Here is a 21,778-nt window from a genome sequence, read left to right on the forward strand (position 1 = left end):
TCCTCTGAGAAAAAGGGGTCTTTCAGAGAGAGTAATTACGACAATATTAGATTGTAGAAAGAATATAACTCGTAAGATATATCTAAAATATTGGAAGACGTTCAATATGTGGCAGAAACAGTCAGGGTTTTCAGGTGATACTATTCCTATGGTTTTGGAGTTTCTACAGGATGGAATGGAGAAGAACTTAGCCCTTAGTACTATGAAGGTCCAAGTGGCGGCATTGTCAACATTTCTAGATGTTAAGTTAGCAGAGGATCCTCTTATCATTCAATTTTTTAGATCTATAGAGAGGAAGAGACCATTGATTGTTAGGAAGATCCCTACCTGGGATTTATCCTTAGTCTTGGGGGTGTTGAAGAAAGAGCCCTTTGAACCATTGTCAGATATATCATTGAAGTTATTAACAATGAAAACGATATTCTTAATAGCAATTACGTCAGCCAGAAGAGTAAGTGAGATGGAGGCTTTATGTTGCGATGAACCATTCTGCACTATCTACAATGATAAGGTGATTCTGAAGACATGTGAAGAATTTATACCGAAAGTATCTACGAGGTTTCACAGATCTCAGGAGATTACGTTACCTTCTTATAATACAGAACCATCATTGGATGTCAGAAGATGTTTGATAAATTATTTAGAAGCAGTAGCAGATATTAGAAGGTCTAGAGCTTTATTTATAAATACTATAGGGGCTTCTAAGGGCATGAAGATGTCTAAAAGAACAATAGCAAAGTGGATAAGATTATGTATAGAGGAGGCTTATAAGTTGACAGGGTCAAACTTATCAGGGGTTGTAAGAGCCCATTCTACTAGGGCAACAGCTACGTCATGGGCCTACAGAGCGGGCGCTACGCCGGAGGAAATCTGTAGAGCAGCTACGTGGTCAAGCCTTGGCACCTTCTCAAGACATTACAGGGTGAATCTGATGTCTGCAAGACAGCAATCCTTTGGAAGAAAAGTTCTGCAGGCAGCTAACCCACCCTAAATGGTAAGATTCTTGCCCATCTTCTCATGGTGGACCTGTCCTGGAGGTTACTGGAAAAACCCTATGTTAGTTACCTGGTAACTTCATTTTTAGTAACCTCCAGGACAGGTCCGTAACCCACCCTACTTAAGGGATATGTATGTATGTATGTATGTATGTATGTGTATATATATATATGTATGTAGGTGTATGTGTATATATGTATATATATGTTTATATTAATGATAATAATATGAATGACACCCTTGGTGTTACCTAAAGAACAGTTCTTGTGTTATACTGGCGAGTGAGGGTGTCTGATAAAATTTATAGAGTACTCAATTGGACGTTTCCTGTTCCTGGGAGGAGCCTATGTCGTCTCATGGTGGACCTGTCCTGGAGGTTACTAAAAATGAAGTTACCAGGTAACTAACATAGGGTATCACTATAAAAACAATATGCAACTCCTGTGAACAGCCACATTATAATATTCAGCCTGATAATCACAACCACTAGACAAGTCATTTGCCACAGCCAGTTAGGTTATTAAGGTACTGATCCTATACCTAGAAAGTATAATACGTTCACCAATGCTGGACACGTGTTAAAGGAACACTACTGCGAAAATTGTAAAAATTAAAATACATGTAAACCCATACAAATAAGAAGTACACTTCTTCCAGAGTAAGATGAGCTGTAAATTACTTTTGCATTGCAGGAAGTGATGAGCGCTGGACACAGGGCTGGAACGTAGAAGGAAGTGAGTCATTGCTTCCCCGATAGCTGCCTACTACACTAAGCCAATAGCTGGAGAGGGAGCGCAAACCGGGGACCCAGGTGTGGGGGGGGAGGCCGAACCCCCCCCCCCCCCCTTCCTCCACACACCTGGACCCGCTGCCCCCAACATCCCCCCCCCCCCGACCCCGGCTGATACCCCCTTCAGCTCGATGGCCCCCCCATGGCCGCCCCCCCAACACACACACACACACACCTGCCGCCTGAGGACATCGCCTGTTGGACGGCCCGGCTGTCAGATTTCTACTACCTACTGTAAGTGACAGCAAGATGGGAGGAATGTAATTTATGGCTCATTTTACCGTGGAAGAAATGTACTTCTTATTTGTATGTATTTTAAATTTTACAATTTTCTGGATAGTGGTCCTTTAATGAGTATACATGCAAGCAGCAGCCAGCAGAAGCATTTAAGGACATGCATGCACAACATGATGACAGAGCCACAAGTCATGCAGTCCACTCAGATGGCACACTTGTTGGTCCACAGGGCAGCAAAGCTAAATGACTAAGCAGATGACAGCTTAATAAGCAATGCAGACATGCACACTGATATAGTATACTTGCGTTGCAAATGAGTTCAGTAGATGCTGGTATCAGGTGTCATGGAAGCAATACTGAAACCTTCGCCCCGGCTGTGATGGATCCATGGCTTATATGTTCCAGTGCTGGTTGTTGAGAAGTAGCCCGGGTAGGTTGTGACTGGTGGCTTTTCAGAATGGCGTGAGCTGTGGTTATGCCAACATGATTCACTGCAGTTGACCCGGTATCATCAGGGCATCGCAAAGTCAGGGTCAGTGTCGCCGCGAGCATCTGATATAACTGCCGTGGCCACGCCCATCTGGGCAAGGCCACGTGGTGCACAACACAAACAGGTGAATGTTGTCCCAGCCATGAACCTGTGGTGCTATTTTTGTGGTACAACTGGCAGCAGAATACTGTGCGTTGCGCAATTATCGCAACTGCGGTACGTGGGTAACACAAACATTTCAATGGTACTGCATGTTAAACAAATATCCTACAGAGCATTGCCATAGTAATACTTGTATTACCCATGTACCACAGGTTGCGGTAATTGCGCAACAGACATTTTTGAAAACTCTAAATTTGTTATGTCTGGGACCCACTAGCAGCACCTTAGTAGCAATGGCTGAGAACCAGCGACCAGCAAAGCGCTATGGCAGTGGAACCCTATGAAGGCGACTCCACTGTAGTGCTTATGCTCAGTGATCAGGTTGCAACATTTTAGAGAGATCCCAGAGTGATCTCATTGAAGGGATGCAGAACCAAATCGTAATTGCTTCGGGAATCACGGGAAGTCCCCGGCCATATACCCAAATAACTATACCAAGCATTGAGTACCCCCTGAGGTACACATAGCACACTTTGAGAACCTGGTCCTTACATCACACAGGAATGGTTAGACAACGTTTTGTGTGTATTGCAGCACAGAGGAGATGTCAGCGCAGATCTGCTGGAGAGTGACTCCGAGGATGAGCAGCCTGAGAGCAGCCCAAAACCAGCCAAGAAGCCAGCTTGGGTTGATGAAGATGATGAAGTGGACGAAAGGTCTGCGAATATTTCTTTATTTACATGTGTGGTCTGAATAGTTGAAGTGTGTGTGTGTGTGTGTGTATATATATATATATATATATATATATATATATATATATATATATATATATATATATATATATATATATATATATATATATATATATATATATATATATATATATATAATATAGCTTTGAGACAGCGGGGAAACTGTCTGTGTCTACACCTGGTAATTTTCTATGAAAGTGCCGCATGTACAAGATATACCAGAGATTGTTTATGACTTTATGTTCCTTCTCTCATCCCTGCAGCATTGAGATGACCCATCGTTACAGGAAGGATATCATGAAGAGTAAAACAGAGAAGATGCTTAACAAAGAAAAACTTCACACAAGGCTTCAAGAAGAGTAGGTGCTGGTCCAGTATAGCCAGTTCTTTCCTTACACACTACTCTGGAAGGTTAAGTGGAATCTCTGCCTGGGTCATCAAGGGGCATCAGGACTCTGTACACATACACAATACGTATTCCCTGAAGAAAGGGATAGGCCCCCAAACGCACTAAACCGTAACTTTTGTTTGATACGAATAAAATGAGCAACAAAATATATATGTCTAAACAGCCACATGTAAAAACATATACTGTGTCCCGAGTATTAGACGCACTGGTGTGTGTGTGTTCACAATAAACTAGGGATGAATTGAGCACATGGCGTGGGGATATAGTCTCACGCACACAAACCTACAGAGCTCCAGTATAATACGGGCTCACAAACACGCTCTGATTAGTGTGAGTGTATGCTGCTTTTCAATCCCATACACACACACTTTACAAACATGTGGAAATGCTGAAAACAGCTGACTTTACCGAGCGCTTATCAATTCATAAAAGCAGTTACCGCATACAAAGTTGAAATTCCTGAGCAGTGAGGTAAATTACCAACTTGTGCAGTGAACACATCCAACACATGTCAGTAAGGCCCCTTTTTAAAAGAGGAACTCCAGGTAAAATAATGTAATAAAAAAAGTGCTTCATTTTTACAATAATTATGTATAAATGGTTTAGTCAGTGTTTGCCCATTGTAAAATATTTTAAATCCCTGATTTACATTCTGACATTTATCACTTGGGGACAGTTTTACTGCTGGAAGGTGATGTAGCTGCTGCATGCTTTTTTGGCAGTTGGAAACAGCTGTAGACAGCTATTTCCCACAATGCAACAAGGTTCACAGACAGGAAACTGCCAGGAGTACCACGGTCCTCAGAGTTTCCTGTGGGAGGGATTTCACCACAATATCAGCCATACAGAGCCCCCGATGATCAGTTTGTGAAAAGGAATAGATTTCTCTTGTGAAAAGGGGGTATCAGCTATGAGATGAAGTTCAATTCTTGGTCACGGTTTCTCTTTAAAGCGGTATTGTCACCATAAAAATCAAATTTCAACAGCAACTGGTCTGAGTGTATTAAAGAGGAGCTGTTAGGTATAAGGTCTCAGAGAAAATAAACACATATATCAGTAGCTAAAGATTGGCTGTACTTACATTACATATGCATTTCACTGTCCACGTTTGGATTTCACAGAATTTGTATATAGTATATGCAGAGATAGATGCTCCTGACAGCTCATGGCAGGCTCCATGTTTTTCTGTCAAATGTGTCTTCATGTCCTGCCTGCTTCCTGATCACAGATAAGCTTGTACTAAATAACACAGTGTGCAGTGAATATTAATGAGCCATGTGGCTAGGAACAATAGCTGACTCCTGCAGTGTAGTCTGCCCGAGATTTATCAGTGCTACGCGATTACAAGCTGCTGTAAGGTCTCATTAGCAGCCGAGGGGAGAGCCCCAGAATGCTTTGCAGTAATATGCGGCTTGCATCTTCTTAAGAATAACAGACTTGCTGATAAGCACACATCAAAGGTAACTGAGATTTTTATCTTCACTAATTGCTTTTGGACTTCCTTCTAAACTGTTTAACACAGGAGAATAGAGGTTTAAATTAGCTTCTGCAGCCTGACAGTTACTCTTTAAGTGATAAAGATGCTAATCCTACATGCAAAACTTTTTCTGCAGTTATGGTTTGTAGTTATCACATACTTTAGGAGCACTGGCCATACGGTAGTGCCAAACCGTGCAAAAGAGTTGAATGCTGGGAGTTCTTTTTATCTATAATATAATCCTCCTCTTCCATTTATTTCCCTGCCTAGCTGCTTATCAGAAACACCCTCTGATTACTTGTGTTTACAAGCAAGGCTGAGGTGACTCAGTGATTGGATGTGTAAATAAAACAGACAGTGCAGTTGTTAGCATACCCCTCAGTGGGAGTGTCTGAAGACTCTGGGAGGAGGGCAGCTAATGAATACACAATGAGCAAGAGAAGGAAGGGGGGAAAACGAGTCAGGGAGGATATGATGTCAGCATTAGCTTGGCAAGATGGCCACTGCCTAGAAAAGGATTTTCTGCTTTTCCTTTATAAAATTCACAGGATTCATTATGTGGATAGCACAATACATCTGTTATGTAAGCAGAAGTAGTATTTATCTACTTATATATGTGTTTATTTCTAGGTTAGCATAGGTGTCGCTTGTTCTTTAAAGGGCCAGTGTCCCTAACTAAAACGCTGCATCCCAGCGGCTGAAATCTAACTAAATCGCTCCAAACTCCTCTCGGTAAATCAACGACTTTCTTGGTCGTGGATTTTGTTGCCCTGTGCGCTTCCGTGAGAGGCAGAACTTTCAGCTGCAGCTCTGCCTCCATGCGCGTCTATCAGCGCGTATCTCCGCCTCTCCCCCGCCCCTCCCAATGAAGGAAGATGCAGGGACGGGGATACGCGCTGATAGACATGTGGAGAGGCAGAACTGCAGCTGAAAGCTCTGTCTCTCGCGGAAGCGCTCCCCCCAGTGTGCCCCGGGAGTTTGGGGGGATTTAGTTAGATTTCAGCCGCGAGGATGCAGCGTTTTAGTTAGGGCAATCATGTTAAAGACATTTTTAACATAAAAACTTGATTTTAATGATACTTCAGAGTCTCTTTAACGTGTTTTAACTGAAATCTTCTTCCTAATGCACTGCTATGGGAAAAACACGTGCTAACGCGTACCAACTGATTAAATGTAAAGGGGCCTTAAATGTCAATTCATAAAGATTAGAGTAGACGGTAATGACACAGAGAATACCGCCTGCTTTGAAGATGTGATCAGGGAGCAATAAGAGCAAGGGACTGTGTAAAAGCCAGCAGCAGAGCGATCAAATAAACAAGGCTTCCTTGAATACCCCAGGCTGTGTTTTTTAACCCCTTTGCTACCTGTTTTCAGATGTTATTTCACATCAGAAAGCCTGCATGTGTAAAATTTCTTGACGTTCTTCTAAGCTGTGGCAATGAAATAGATTGTTTAGAAAGCCTAAAGGTGCGTACACACATGCGACTATAGTCGTTTGAAACGATCGTTCCCTGATCGTTTCAAACTACGATCGTTTAAAAAAAAAAGCAACCAACGATCATTAAGTCTAACGACGGACGAGCTAGATCGTTAAAAACGAACGATCTAGCTTGGCGGATTTTTACCAACGACGATCGTTTGCAAAAGTAGTACATCGTTGGAAACGGTCGTTCGTACTAGGCTTGACATGCGCATTTCGCTATTTCTCCATGAAACTTCTCATTTTTATGCGCAAGCGCAATAGTTGCTTTACGCGATGTAACGTTCGTTCTAACGATCAGAACCTTACACACAATTTAAAACTAACTTTACTTAGGTCGTTCTTTCATCAATTAAAAGTTCGTTCGTCGTTCTTAACGAACGATCGTTGTCGCATGTGTGTACGTAGCATAATAGACAGATTCAGGGCAAGCAGAGACAGTATAATAAAAAAATGCACATCTAAAGGGAATGCCTCTTTTATTGTAATGCTATCTCTGCATGGAGAAATGTAACCACTCAGCTTCTCATGTTACCGCCAGCTTAGTTCGGTAAATCCCTGCACTTCTATCGCAACTGTAAACATTTTTATGAATTAGCGCACACAAGTCTAAAATACCGAATGCGGTATTTTCCCAACAAGATTTTTTTTTTCCTGCACATGCTTTTATGAATTGACCCCAGTGTAGGGGAAACATAAATGCACTGACAAAACAGACTCGACATGTTTCAGCTCAACGCTTTCATCAGGAGTGAATAAAATTACAGTGCAAGTGAAATGGAGTGTTTTCACTGTACACATGCTATTTTCTCGGCTTGAGCAAGAACCATCAGGCCCCTTTTACTCTAGCAGAGCAAACCTGTGTTTCGTTACCCTATTTTGCCTCTAGGGGCCGCAAAAGTGTTGATAGTCTACGGAGACTTTCACACTTATTGCAGTGCGCCGGAAGTATCTGAGCCAACACAAAGGCAACAGCGCAATACCGCAAGCACCGCTCTTAACCCACAGTGCTTGGGGTAATGTAAGTGGGTGACGCACGCAGTGTAGATGACAGAATGAAGTGCTTCACACGGCGCATGCGCAGACCTACGGGAATCCCAGTGACATACTTCCTGCAGGGAGTATGTCGCTAAGCGGGGGTAGCGCTATGCATATAACCCTGTCAGTGCACTCTGCCACATGGTCAAATGTTTGTCATTCTTTTGCGCTGCTCTGGGTTGCGGCAGGTGCATCTCATTCCACCGTGACGCAAAAAAAAGGTGTAAAACTGGCCTTGAGGTTTGAGAATGCCTTCAGTGGAGTTGTAAGAAGTGTGCAGACAAAGACATTTTAATAAGAGCTACCGAAAGCAAGGCATCCTTATGGTTGTGCCTTTTTTGTAGCTAATTCCTTACTGCCATTCATGCCAATGAAACGGATTCAGGAAAGAGCCAATCGCACTCTTCTGGCATGCCACCCTATGTGAAGGAGGTGAAACGGATTCAGGAATGTTTTCTCTCACCTGCAGCAAAACTATTGTCCCAATCGCTCAAACCACCAACCTGTTCATCACCAGGGAGTCAACCTATCAACACCCGGATCCCAGCACAAGGTGTCAAATCCAATTTAGAAGATACAAACGACTGAGTCTCCACCTGGATTTATGCAATTATAGCTTGTTGTTTTTTTTTTGTACCACAGCCACTAAACAGCAGAACGTTTCGGCACGCAGGCCTCTGCTGTTTAGTGGCTGTGTTACAAAAAAAAACAAGCTATAATTGCATAAATCCAGGTGGAGACCCAATCGTTTGTATCTTCTACATTCTCTCACACAGCCCATTCCTGATTCATGCCTATGGTATTTACTTAGGAAGGAGAAAAGAAACCCAGTACATCTCACAGGGGACAGATTGAGAAAGTTTAAATTTGAAAACTTGCGCTATTTGAAGTAAGAGGGCTTTCTCTTATATGGTGTTGGTTTTTTATCTCTCTAGGTTTCAGAAAGCAATGGGCGGAGTCCCATCATGGGCATTAAGAGGCTCTAAGAAAAAACGCTCTGAAGAAGGTAAGACCAGAATGCAATGAGGGCTTGTTCACACTAAGGGCGTTTTTACCCTTTATTAAGCGTAGTCGGTTTTCAAGATCGCCCGCAAAACGCTTGTGCAATGAATCTCTATGAGAAGGTTCATATCAGCGCATTGTGTCCACTTTGCGGTCAGCAAAGCGGTGCCTGTACCATTTTTGGAGCGTTTTTGCCATAATGGAAGGTATAGGAAAAGCGCTCACAAAATTGCTTTGTACGGCGATTGCGTTTGCATTAATAAGAATAAATACATTGTCTTTATTCTTTTCCAGGTCAAAAAGTTCACTTCCTGACTTGCGGCAGGGAGTGAATGAAAAAAATGCTCTGGAAAAGCGCTTAGAAAAGCGCTTTTAACAAAAATGCAGCACGCAGTGGAGCGCCAGGAGAAGCAAAAAGAGGCTTAACCCTTTCAGTGCTTCCTACAAAAGTGAAACGAAGTTTTTTGGGTTTTTTTATTTCCATAAATTGTAACAGACTTTTTTTGTTTTGGCTATAAGGGTGATCATGTTGTGGCTAAATCTTTTTTTCAGGAAATTCTGAGTTTAGTTTCACTTTAAGTAAAAAGAAGGAAAGGCGGAGCCAAGCGCCTCAAAGTGTAGTATTTTAGAAACGAATGGTAATAGAACAGGATAAAAAAACTACTTGCAAAGTTAGTTTGCATTCCAGTCAGTGGCTATGGAGGTGTAGCCCCATCTCCACTCAGGTTTCCGGTTATCATCGGTCGAAGGTCCAAATGATGTTCTCCTTGAGTGCACTGACTATTCTAGTAAAACTAGAGACTATTGTATCCAGATTTTTGCTGGGGGTACCTAAAAAAGATGACAAATGTAGCCCCTTCGTAAAAAGTGTGGCTGCCATCACCCCTTGACCATGAGAACCCACTAGCCATCTGTCATGCTGGCACACATAATTGCAATCTGGTTACAGGTTAATAACCTAGAATGAAGCTCTTTATGTACCGTATATACTCGTGTATAAGCCGAAATACCCATTTTCCCTCATACACCAGGAAAAAGTGATTGACTCGTATAAGCCCCCTCTCCTGTATAGCTCCCTCCAAAATAGCCAAATGTGCCCCTAGTATAACTCATTCCTTTTAGGTTTTACCCATAGCCAGATGTACCACAAGGATAATACAGCTGTGTTTCAAGATGCCACTAGCTGGTGTCATAGATTGGAGACACAGCGATTGCCACACATGAAGAACACACGATCACTGCTGACATATTGCTTGCACACTCCACTCCACAAGCCAGGGGGCACAGCTTGTCTAGAGCAGCGCACTCTGCGCACCATGTTGCAGGGGATGCGGGTCATGGACACAGCAAGAAGCCAGCTAGCAAGTGCAAGATCCTCACAATCCACTGCCAGTAACAAAACCTGCCCTGTCATCCGTTCTGCTCCACTGACTCGCATATAAGCCAAGGGGGTAACTTTTCAGCCCATTTTTTGTGCTGAAAAATTAGGCTTATATGTGAGTATATAAGGTAATATATGACCCCGGCACTGATGATGCTCTGTTACAAACCAACTTTAGAATTAATCCTACATTTTCACCACAGATGATGACAGTGACGAAGAAGATGAAGACAACCTCTTGAGTAAAACTGGAAATTTGTTAGCAAAGTCAACTTCATTACCAAAGGGTACCCTGGAGGTAAGGAGATTTCTCTGCTCCTCACACTTGTATATGATAAATCTTCTCTCCTTTCCTCTGTGTTACAGGTAAAAACTTTGGAGAGGGTGTAAAATTATTGCTGAAATAGATAAATTCTGACTTTAGTAGCTGCTTCCTGTTTTGACGCTCATGCTTTGTTCATCAGACCTGGTGAGCAGATAATAGATCATAGATTCAGGGTTCATCAGACCTGACGAGTAGATAATAGATCACAGATTCAGGGTTCATCAGACCTGACGAGTAGATAATAGATCACAGATTCAGGGTTCATCAGACCTGACGAGTAGATAATAGATCACAGATTCAGGGTTTATCAGACCTGGTGAGCAGATAACCAATCACAGATTCAGGGATCAGGAGGCCTGGCGAGCAGATAATAGATTATAGATTCAGGATTCATCAGACCTGGTGAGCAGATAATAGATCACAGATTCAGGGTTCATCAGGCCTGGCGAGTAGATAATAGATCACAGATTCAGGGATTATCAGACCTAGCGAGTCAATTTTCTAATTACCTTTAAGACCCTGAAATGAAGGGTTTGTGTTTAAAAAAAAATGCTTTAGTTGCTTCACATCTTTATGTTCACCCCACTGACAAAGTTGAAAATCTGCACTTCAACTGCGTCTGAGTTGTTTCATTTACAATTCATTGTGGTAATGTGCAAAACCAAAATTAGAAAAAAGTTGTCTGTCCAAATATTTATGGACCTAACTGTACAACAAATTTCCTGTAAACGCGGTCTATCTCATTGCCTCATGTTCTATATTTTTGGCACATCATTCAAAGGTGCATAGCATAGTTACATAGTTTGGTTGAAAAAAAGTCATCCATCAGGTTCAGCCGGAAAATATGGTGCGGTGTTGTCCGCAACCTCACATTTCCCAGTTGATCTAGAGGAAAGCATAATACCCTTAAAAGACTGGCTATACTGGAGTTGTAAATTAATGTGAAACTACCACCTACTCTTCTTGAAGTCTTGTGTGGAGTTTCTCTTTGTTAAGCATCTTCTCTGTTTGTTTTATGCTTCATGATATCCTTCCCACCTTAATGCTGGAAATACTTGATGAGATTTTTCAGCAGATTTACTGTCCGATCGATTTTCAGATCGTTTTTCGAATCGATTTCCATTCACTTCTATAAGGAATCGATCAGAAAAACGATCAAAAATCAGATCGGACCTGTTGGAAATTGTCTATTGAACCATCTATCTGACAAAAAAAATCTCATGGTGTATTCCCAGCTTTAATGCTAGGTACACACCATACAATTTTCTGTTAAGGTACCTACACACGTCGGATTTTTCCAAACGACCGGTCGTTTGCACATTTAACCTTTCTGGCGGTAAGCCCAAGCTGAGCTCGGGCTATGCCGCGCAGGAAGATATCTCAGCCCCTGGTGGGGCGATTTGGCCCATTTAAAGTGCTGTGCGCACAGCTAGCACTTTGCTAGCCGCGCGTACAGCTTGATCGCCGCCGCTCTGCGGCAATCGCCCGCACGCAGCGGCGGAAGAGGCCCCCCCGCCAGAGCCCTGCGCTGCCCGGACCAATGACTTCCAGGCAGCGCTATGGGCTGGATCGGAGGCGTCTGACGTCCATGACATCATTCTGATCGTCGCCATGGCGACAGGAGAAGCCAAACAGGGGAGCGCGTTATATACGTTATTGACGATCGCACTAGAGGGACACATGCGCCCTCTAGTGGTGTTTCATGTAGCTACCACTCTGGTAGCTTTACATGAAACACAAAAAAATAAATAAAAAAAAAAGGATTTCTGACTGTTTGGCAGAAAAATTAAACCGCCAGGAAGGTTAAACGTCCGGTCGTTTGGACCTCAAATCGGGCGTATGTATGATCGGTCGTTCAGCTAAGACTGGATTTGATCAATCCGCCAAGCAGTCTTATCAGCTGAACGACCGATCATACACACGCCCGATTTGACATCCAAACGACGAATGTTCAAACGTCCAAACGACAGTTCGTTTGGAAAAATCCGTCGTGTGTACGAGCCTTTAGATTTACCTGCCAGATAGATTATTTCCAACATGTTGGAAATTATCTGTAGCCGTATGCAGTGCTTTGCTTCATAATACACAGCAACAGTTTTTGCAGCCAATTGTGTGCCGTCTCTCTTTTTGTTTTGGTGAACCAACGCCCGCTTTGACAATCCGGTCGAGACTGAGCACTAGCAAAGTATACTGGCTACATACACCTGGTATACTGCTTCCAAGGCGTTCCTTCCATTACCTAAGCATCTAACCAGCTATCTGCCTAGCAATTAGGCATTGTTCTTACTCAGCAGGAGATAACCAGAAGACAATGTACCAGAGATAATGACCAGTCTCTCCCAGTACTTTACAAAAAATAATCTGACAGAAAATTGTATGGTGTGTACTAGGCATAATGCTAGGCATACACTGCATTTGTCTCCCTTATCAATCGTACCGCTGATGGCTCGCTTGATAATATCCGACAGGTCCGATGACCTGGCGGATAGATTCCCCGCTTGGACGAGCGGGGATCGATCCGCGCGGACATGCGCCGGCATCGAGACGCTGGCTCGATCCGGCACATAATTGTAGTAGTGTATGCCCGGCATTCGCTGCCCATGCCCTACACAGATCATAGAGAAAGTTTATCTGTTTGTATTTACCTGAGGAAGCAGACAAAGACCTGCGGAAAAGGGCAAAGAAATTCCTTCTTGACTTCAGATAGCAATCAGAAACCACTGGGAATGATCTAGTAATTATAGCCATAGCAGTGTTGTATGTCTATAGGTGTCCATATACGTATAGATTTTCAGCAGATTTGACCATCAGATATATTTCTGTCAGATGCCTGTCAAGTTGAATCTGACAGGAATCTTTTTGATGTGTGCCACACACTAGGATCATATTTCCAATAGATTTCAGACTGAAATCTATTAGAAATCTATTGAAAATCAATCTAAATGCATTATTGCACCATTCGATCCAATGCAACTCTATGGGCCATCAATCTGCTGCCAGCAACAGATCAACCTAGATTTTCCACCCTGTCAGATCAAATCAATCGTAAATCGATCAATTGGCTGATTTGAAAGAATCAATTTCTGATCGATGGATGCTGAAATCGACCAGTGTATGGGCCCCTTAAAGCAGTGGTTCTCAACCTTTTCACCACATGTACCCCTTCGTGGGTCATCCCTAAGCAAATGTACCCCCTACTGAAGAAAGCACAACGGCAAAAAGTGGGTGTAGCCATTGCATGATGTGGGTGGAGCCAAATACTAGCAAAATACAGGTAGTCCCTGGTTAACATATGAGATGGGAACTTTTCCCATTCTTAACCTGAATCCATTCTCTTTTGTCCCCCTCTGTTCTCCCTATGCCCCTTTTGTCCCCCTTCTGTGCCACCTCAGTTTGTGACTTATTTTGTCCCCCACTGTGTCACCACATCTCCCCGTATTATCTCTGTTCTCCCTGTGCCTCTTTTGTCCCACTCTATTTCCCCTTTTTTACCTCTTCTGCCCCTGTCCTAGCGAGATGTAGGTGCCCCCGTATAGGTATCCAGGTATAGGTCCCCCAGTATAGGTAGCAAGGCATATGTGCCCCCAGTATAGGTATACAGACATAGGTGCCACCAGTATAGGTTAGCAAGGTACAGGTGCCCCCAGTATAGGTAGCAAGATATAGGTACCCCAGTATAGGTAACCAGGTACAGGTGCCACAGGGTTTGTAGCAAGCTATAGGTGCTCCAGTATAGATAGCCAGGTACATGTGGTGCCTCAGTGTAGGTAGTGAGCTATAGCTGCTCCAGTATAGATAGCCAGGTACATGTGGTGCCTCAGTGTAGGTAGTGAGCTATAGATGCTCCAGAATAGATGGCCAAGTACAGGTGGTGCCCCAGTGTAGGTAGTGAGCTATAGATGGCCAAGTACAGGTGGTGCCCCAGTGTAGGTAGTGAGCTATAGATGCTCCAGAATAGATGGCCAAGTACAGGTGGTGCCCCAGTGTAGGTAGTGAGCTATAGATGGCCAAGTACAGGTGGTGCCCCAGTGTAGGTAGTGAGCTATAGATGGCCAAGTACAGGTGGTGCCCCAGTGTAGGTAGTGAGCTATAGATGCTCCAGAATAGATGGCCAAGTACAGGTGGTGCCCCAGTGTAGGTAGTGAGCTATAGATGGCCAAGTACAGGTGGTGCCCCAGTGTAGGTAGTGAGCTATAGATGGCCAAGTACAGGTGGTGCCCCAGTGTAGGTAGTGAGCTATAGATGCTCCAGAATAGATGGCCAAGTACAGGTGGTGCCCCAGTGTAGGTAGTGAGCTATAGATGCTCCAGAATAGATAGCCAAGTACGGGTGGTGCCCCAGTGTAGGTAGTGAGCTATAGATGCTCCAGAATAGATGGCCAAGTACAGGTGGTGCCCCAGTGTAGGTAGTGAGCTATAGATGCTCCAGAATAGATGGCCAAGTACAGGTGGTGCCCCAGTGTAGGTAGTGAGCTATAGATGCTCCAGAATAGATGGCCAAGTACAGGTGGTGCCCCAGTGTAGGTAGTGAGCTATAGGTGCTCCAGAATAGATGGCCAAGTACAGGTGGTGCCCCAGTGTAGGTAGTGAGCTATAGATGGCCAAGTACAGGTGGTGCCCCAGTGTAGGTAGTGAGCTATAGATGGCCAAGTACAGGTGGTGCCCCAGTGTAGGTAGTGAGCTATAGATGCTCCAGAATAGATGGCCAAGTACAGGTGGTGCCCCAGTGTAGGTAGTGAGCTATAGATGGCCAAGTACAGGTGGTGCCCCAGTGTAGGTAGTGAGCTATAGATGCTCCAGAATAGATGGCCAAGTACAGGTGGTGCCCCAGTGTAGGTAGTGAGCTATAGATGGCCAAGTACAGGTGGTGCCCCAGTGTAGGTAGTGAGCTATAGATGGCCAAGTACAGGTGGTGCCCCAGTGTAGGTAGTGAGCTATAGATGGCCAAGTACAGGTGGTGCCCCAGTGTAGGTAGTGAGCTATAGATGCTCCAGAATAGATGGCCAAGTACAGGTGGTGCCCCAGTGTAGGTAGTGAGCTATAGGTGCTCCAGAATAGATAGCCAAGTACAGGTGGTGCCCCAGTGTAGGTAGTGAGCTATAGGTGCTCCAGAATAGATAGCCAAGTACAGGTGGTGCCCCAGTGTAGGTAGTGAGCTATAGCTGCTCCAGAATAGATAGCCAAGTACAGGTGGTGCCTCAGTGTAGGTAGTGAGCTATAGATGCTCCAGAATAGTTAGCCAAGTACAGGTGGTGCCCCAGTGTAGGTAGTGAGCTATAGATGCTCCAGAATAGATAGCCAAGTACAGGTGGTGCCCCAGTGTAGGTAGTGAGCTATAGGTGCTCCAGAATAGATAGCCAAGTACGGGTGGTGCCCCAGTGTAGGTAGTGAGCTATAGGTGCTCCAGAATAGATGGCCAAGTACAGGTGGTGCCTCAGTGTAGGTAGTGAGCTATAGGTGCTCCAGAATAGATGGCCAAGTACAGGTGGTGCCTCAGTGTAGGTAGTGAGCTATAGATGCTCCAGAATAGATGGCCAAGTACAGGTGGTGCCCCAGTGTAGGTAGTGAGCTATAGGTGCTCCAGAATAGATAGCCAAGTACGGGTGGTGCCCCAGTGTAGGTAGTGAGCTATAGGTGCTCCAGAATAGATGGCCAAGTACAGGTGGTGCCTCAGTGTAGGTAGTGAGCTATAGGTGCTCCAGAATAGATGGCCAAGTACAGGTGGTGCCTCAGTGTAGGTAGTGAGCTATAGATGCTCCAGAATAGATGGCCAAGTACAGGTGGTGCCCCAGTGTAGGTAGTGAGCTATAGGTGCTCCAGAATAGATAGCCAAGTACAGGTGGTGCCTCAGTGTAGGTAGTGAGCTATAGATGCTCCAGAATAGATAGCCAAGTACAGGTGGTGCCCCAGTGTAGGTAGTGAGCTATAGCTGCTCCAGAATAGATAGCCAAGTACAGGTGGTGCCCCAGTGTAGGTAGTGAGCTATAGCTGCTCCAGAATAGATAGCCAAGTACAGGTGGTGCCCCAGTGTAGGTAGTGAGCTATAGCTGCTCCAGAATAGATAGCCAAGTACAGGTGGTGCCTCAGTGTAGGTGCACAGACACTGCCTGCCTTGCCTGCCACTTCTTTCTTGTAGGGCGAGATCCGCCATTTTGTCTGAGGCCCCTTGGGGACCCCCTGACAGATGCTGATGTACCCCCGGGGCTCCGAACCCTAGGTTGAGAAACACTGGTCTAAAGTATATGATAGTAGGAAGCACATGTAAACAGTCAGGGGTTTCTTACAACTGGTGGGTTCAGCTATAGACTATAATTTAGTTATTGATCAGGGGAAGTTTGGGACTGATTTGACATTTTGTGTTTTACATGCTTTTATTTCCTTATTATGTTATTATGTTTGTTTTTATCAGATAAAAAAGTGCTTGAATGCAAATCATGAAAGACAAAGTAAGGCTCCCCTCACAACAGTGCAATTCCATCCATCAGCCCAAGTTCTTATGACGGCTGGACTTGACCGCTCCGTATCCCTGTTCCAGGTATGCTGCAGTTATTTATACTATAATAAGGAAGAAATAGGAAAAAGAATAGTACAGTACAGTCCCGGTTATCCAGAACTCAACTAACCAGGATTCTCAACCAACCAGCACAAATCGCCAGCAGCACTCACATTGGTGAAGGCCAACTTCAAAGGCTGTTTGTGGGCTCTGCTGGGCTTAAAGAACAAGTGACACCCGTGCTAATCTAGAAATAAAAAAGACATGTTGTATACAAGTAGATAAATACTAATTCTATGTACTTTTCTCTGCCCCTAACACACACACACACACACACACACACACACACACACACACACACACACACACACACACACACACACACACACACACACACACACACACACACACACACACACACACACACACACACACACACACACACACACACACACACACACACACACACACACACACACACACACACACTTTCTGCTGTAATAAATCTTATCTCAGTAGGCCAGGCTGTATTGTGGTACATTGCCAGAGAGAGGGAAGCTTGTTACCTCCCCTCTCACACACATTCCTGCTCCTCACTAATTGGCTGAGGGCAGTTCAATGTGACAGGAGGCTGGGAAGGGAAATACACCTCACCCCTCTACAGAAGCTGCTGAGATAAGATCTATGCTGTGCTCACATGTGTTTGCAAGCTAGGTATGATCAGTTTCTAGGAGAAGAAAAAAAAAGAGTAGGGGGAAATTACATCAGGATTGGCTTCAGTCAGAGGCAGTAAAGATGAGAAATGCCTGGACCAGTTTTCTCTTTACTATATTAAATTCACTGAAATCAAAAGGTGGACAGTACAATACATATGTTTTGTAAGTAGAACAAGTATTTTACTTATATGTGTTTTTATTACTGGGAGAGTATTGCTGTCTCTGCTGCCTTAAGGGGTCCACCAAGTTTAATATACTTTCAATTACTGTATTTATGTTTATGGTATGGATATAAAGTGGGGTATAGTACTGCATTAGCTAGGCCTATTTTTAAAGGGAACCAGAGACGAAGCACCCTCATGTATTTTACCATATAGATCAGTGGGAACATTAGAGAAAACACCTACCATCCTTTCTGTTTCATTCTGCACTGCACAGCTTGTTTCTTATCAGACCTGATAAAATCCCCGACTGAGCATTCAGTCTGGCTTTGCTATAATGATTCAGCTATAATGATTCCTGAGCAGAGCCAGCAGGGGGCAGGCTTAGACATGAAAAGACATGAGAGAACACAGACTGAGCTATAAATATTCCTGAGCAAAGCCAGACTGAATGCTCAGTCTGGGATTTTATCAGGGCTGATTAGAAGCAAGCTGTGCAGTGCAGAATGAAACAGAAAGCAAGGTAGGTGTTTTCTCTAATGCTCCCACTGATATATATGGTAAAATACATGATGGTGCTTCGTCTCTGGTTCCCTTTAACACTGAGCCTCAAGCAACCAGAAGGCCCCCTTATCCAGCATCAGCCAATCCCCGACAGTGACTGATAAGCAAGACTCTACAGTATTAGTACACACTTCCTGAAGACTTTATAAACACATTTTTATGGGACAAATTTGTCTCCCAAACTCCACTGCAGCTCACCTCCTCTCATCTCTGATTGCAGCTGGTGGGCGGGTCATTCAGACATAACCATGTAACACCAAAAGTAGGAAGCACAATAGTTTCCAAACCACATTTCCTGTATTACAGCAGAAAACATGTAAAATGGAACAGTTTATACTTACCTGGGGCCTTCTCCAGCCCCATGTGCTCCCTCTCCTGTCTTTCCAGGCGGCTTGGTTCGGCTTAAATCCTGGCCAGCACAAAGACTTCAGTTACGCCAGTTGGACTGCTCTGTGCCTACGTCATGCTCCAGCTGCCGGGAGCATTCCGCCGTTGCACATTTTGTCACAGGCGGCACTGCAGAATGTATGTTCCAAAGTGAGCAGAAAAAGCTGGTCTCTTAAAGTGCAATGGGAAGAGAAGGCTGCATAACTTAATGTTGGGGGACTTTGAGGTGGCAACACAGAGGCATGTCATAGCGCACAGGATATGCCTCTGTGTTCTCTAAAGTTTTTAAATACCCACCTCAGGTTCTCTTTAAATGATTTTCAACGTATGTTACTAGACTGTCAGCATAAACAGTCTGATGCATGGATTTATTTACCTATTTTATTACTTCTCTTCTTTAGGTTGATGGCAAACAAAACCCCAAGATACAAAGCATCCACTTAGAAAAATTTCCAGTTTTCAAGGCCCAGTTCAGCGCAAATGGGGAACAGGTGATCGCCACTGGCCTGCGACACAAGATATTTTATGTGTATGACATGATGGGTGGCAGCATTATACCTGTCCTTGGAATAAGGGGTGAGTCTGGGCTTCCTCTACCCCCTTATCATGGTAGGAAACCAATATTCTTCATCATTCTTCTAGCTGCTCCTCTCTGTCAAGCTCTTCATTGGTTGCCCATTAGAGGATCAATTTCAAACTTAGTCCAGTACACTTACAGCTCAGGTTCCAGTTCTAATTACAAAGCTCCCCCCCCCCCCCCCCCCGGTACAGCTCTTCACAAGTTTCTTTACAAGTTTCCATATACCAACCCAACCACAATCTCAGATCTGCACATGACCTTTTGTCCACCTCTAGAATCACCTCCTCACATTCACATATACAAGACTTCTCATGTGCCTCACCCCTCCTCTGGAATCTCTTTCCAAAACATATCCTTCACTCTACAACCTTTTGACATTTTACGCACTCCCTCAAAACTCACTTTTTCCAACAAGCATACACTCTAACTTAGGAAATTCCCCTTTGACATCTGGCCAAGTTGTACTCCTTGCTAAATATAACCAAAAACACACTGCCTCTAGCTGTAAATATTGTATACTACCACGCTTCTTGTTTCCTCCCTATTCCTTTAGATTTTAAGCACACAAGGGCAGGGCTCACCATTTGTGTCCAGGAATTTGCTATATGTTTTGTCCATCATGTTACATTTGTCACTGTAATTTCTATGTCTACCAATTCTCCATTTTCTTAATTTTGTACTGTTTTCTAAAGCTGTGATCATCCCCTGAGATACATTACTGGATGCTCATAGTTTAGCTCTGGAGTAACCTCATGTATCTTAGCTGAGGTCTGACCTAGACTTGTTGCATGTGACATTGCTCTGAGAGCTCTCAGTGCCATACCTCTATACTATGTTGCATCTCATTTCCAGGCCTGCAAGAAAAGTGCATCAAGCATTTTGATGTATCTCCAGACGGGACGTTCCTTCTCCTGCAGGGGACCTTCGGGTTCTTACATCTGCTGTCCATGAAGGTAAAATAAACTCTAGATGCAATGGGCCTGATTCACCCAAATCTATTACCTTGCCTAGGGCCCCATTGCGTCTTAATCCATCTCTGAGCTGTGTTCTGCTATGCGATGTCTCTCACTTCTGTGCAGTGACAGCATTAAAATAGTAAGAGGCATCCTCGGCATCCCTTTAGATCAGCATGCCCCCTTCTAGTCCCTCTGAATCTGTCTATCAATCTTATTAACATTTTTTTTTAATAGCCTGCGTTTACATGAACTTTCAATAAACATAAGACACTCCATGCTTGGATGATTTCACCAGTTGCTCCTCAGTATCTTGGAACAGAAGTCTGAAGGGTTAATGTCTAAAGGGCTGCAGGGGAAACCTCTTCTATACTGGCTCTCTTCTCTGCTGCCTTAGCGGGAGAAACTTGTCCTTCCCGACAGCATATCGGCACCAATGGAGGGAGTAGTAGGACAGGGTGACTCCTCCTATTGGCTAAGTAATTTTCATGAAGTAGTCCGCACACAAACCGTTGAAGCAATAAACGTGAAGTATTTATTCTCCCATCACATACATGTGCAGACACGGTCTGACCTGCTTAGGTCGATGCACGTTTCGGGGCCACGCAGGGTCCCCTTTGGCAAGACAGATAGCAGATCAGACATACACCTTGTCAAACCAGTATACAACTATAGATATATCCCCTAATCCTTTTGGAACAACCCCTGGGCTGTTCCATCAGTCACAAAGCAGCCTATTGGCTGTCTCCTTTGTCTGCGGGGGCGTAACTAGAGGTGAGCAGCCCAGAGCTTTGGAGGGCCCCAAATACTAACCTTCCCTTCCTCCGATACTGGGGACTATACTTCAGATCAGGTATATTTGTGGCTACACTTGTTATGGGTGTGAGTTTCCTGATGGCCACATTTGTTTATGACCCTTGTGAGATGGGCCCCAGGCTGTGAAGGGCCCCAAGGGGAGGCAAGGGAAGGGGTGTGAACAGGGGGGGGGGGGCATCAAAGTTTTGCTGTGGGGTCCAATGAATTGCAGTTACACCACTAATTGTCTGTAACATTTTATCGAATCCTGATTGTTGGCTGACGACAGCTCACAGCTGGAGATAAATCCCGAACATCTCACTTCATTTTACCGAATGCTGTAATCTTTGTGAATTGATCTTTGTAGATATTAATTGAGGTCTGTAATTTAAAGGACCATAAAAGGTACCTTTCTTCTAGAGAAAAATGAGCCACAAATTGGGCATTATCGTCTTATGCTAGAATGTTTCTGGTGTCTTGGTATATTACACCCTGGTGCCATTTTTTTTTTGTCGTCTTTGTGTTTTTATGGTCCTGGGCTTTCCTGTCCCACCACCTTGCAAAACCTGAAACGGGAGGGACATGGAGGCTGCCATATTTATTTCCTTTTAAACCATACCAATTATGTAGGAATATACCAAGCTTTCTGGC

The 21,778-nt window shown here is 44.1% G+C and overlaps 1 protein-coding gene across 2 annotated transcripts in view; it reads left to right on the plus strand.

The window, feature by feature from the left end:
* UTP18 (UTP18 small subunit processome component) overlaps window positions 1-21,778 on the plus strand; it is a 53,356-nt gene that overhangs the window by 17,217 nt on the left and 14,361 nt on the right. For both annotated transcript variants that reach the window (XM_068263932.1, XM_068263933.1), the window contains exons 3-9: window positions 3,210-3,331; window positions 3,631-3,726; window positions 8,707-8,777; window positions 10,358-10,452; window positions 16,888-17,013; window positions 19,201-19,375; window positions 20,232-20,332. In XM_068263932.1, the coding sequence (XP_068120033.1) occupies window positions 3,210-3,331; window positions 3,631-3,726; window positions 8,707-8,777; window positions 10,358-10,452; window positions 16,888-17,013; window positions 19,201-19,375; window positions 20,232-20,332 (786 nt within the window). The remainder of the gene's footprint in view (window positions 1-3,209; window positions 3,332-3,630; window positions 3,727-8,706; window positions 8,778-10,357; window positions 10,453-16,887; window positions 17,014-19,200; window positions 19,376-20,231; window positions 20,333-21,778) is intronic.

Source organism: Hyperolius riggenbachi, chromosome 12 (assembly GCF_040937935.1).
Source record: "Hyperolius riggenbachi isolate aHypRig1 chromosome 12, aHypRig1.pri, whole genome shotgun sequence".
NCBI lineage: Eukaryota > Metazoa > Chordata > Amphibia > Anura > Hyperoliidae > Hyperolius > Hyperolius riggenbachi.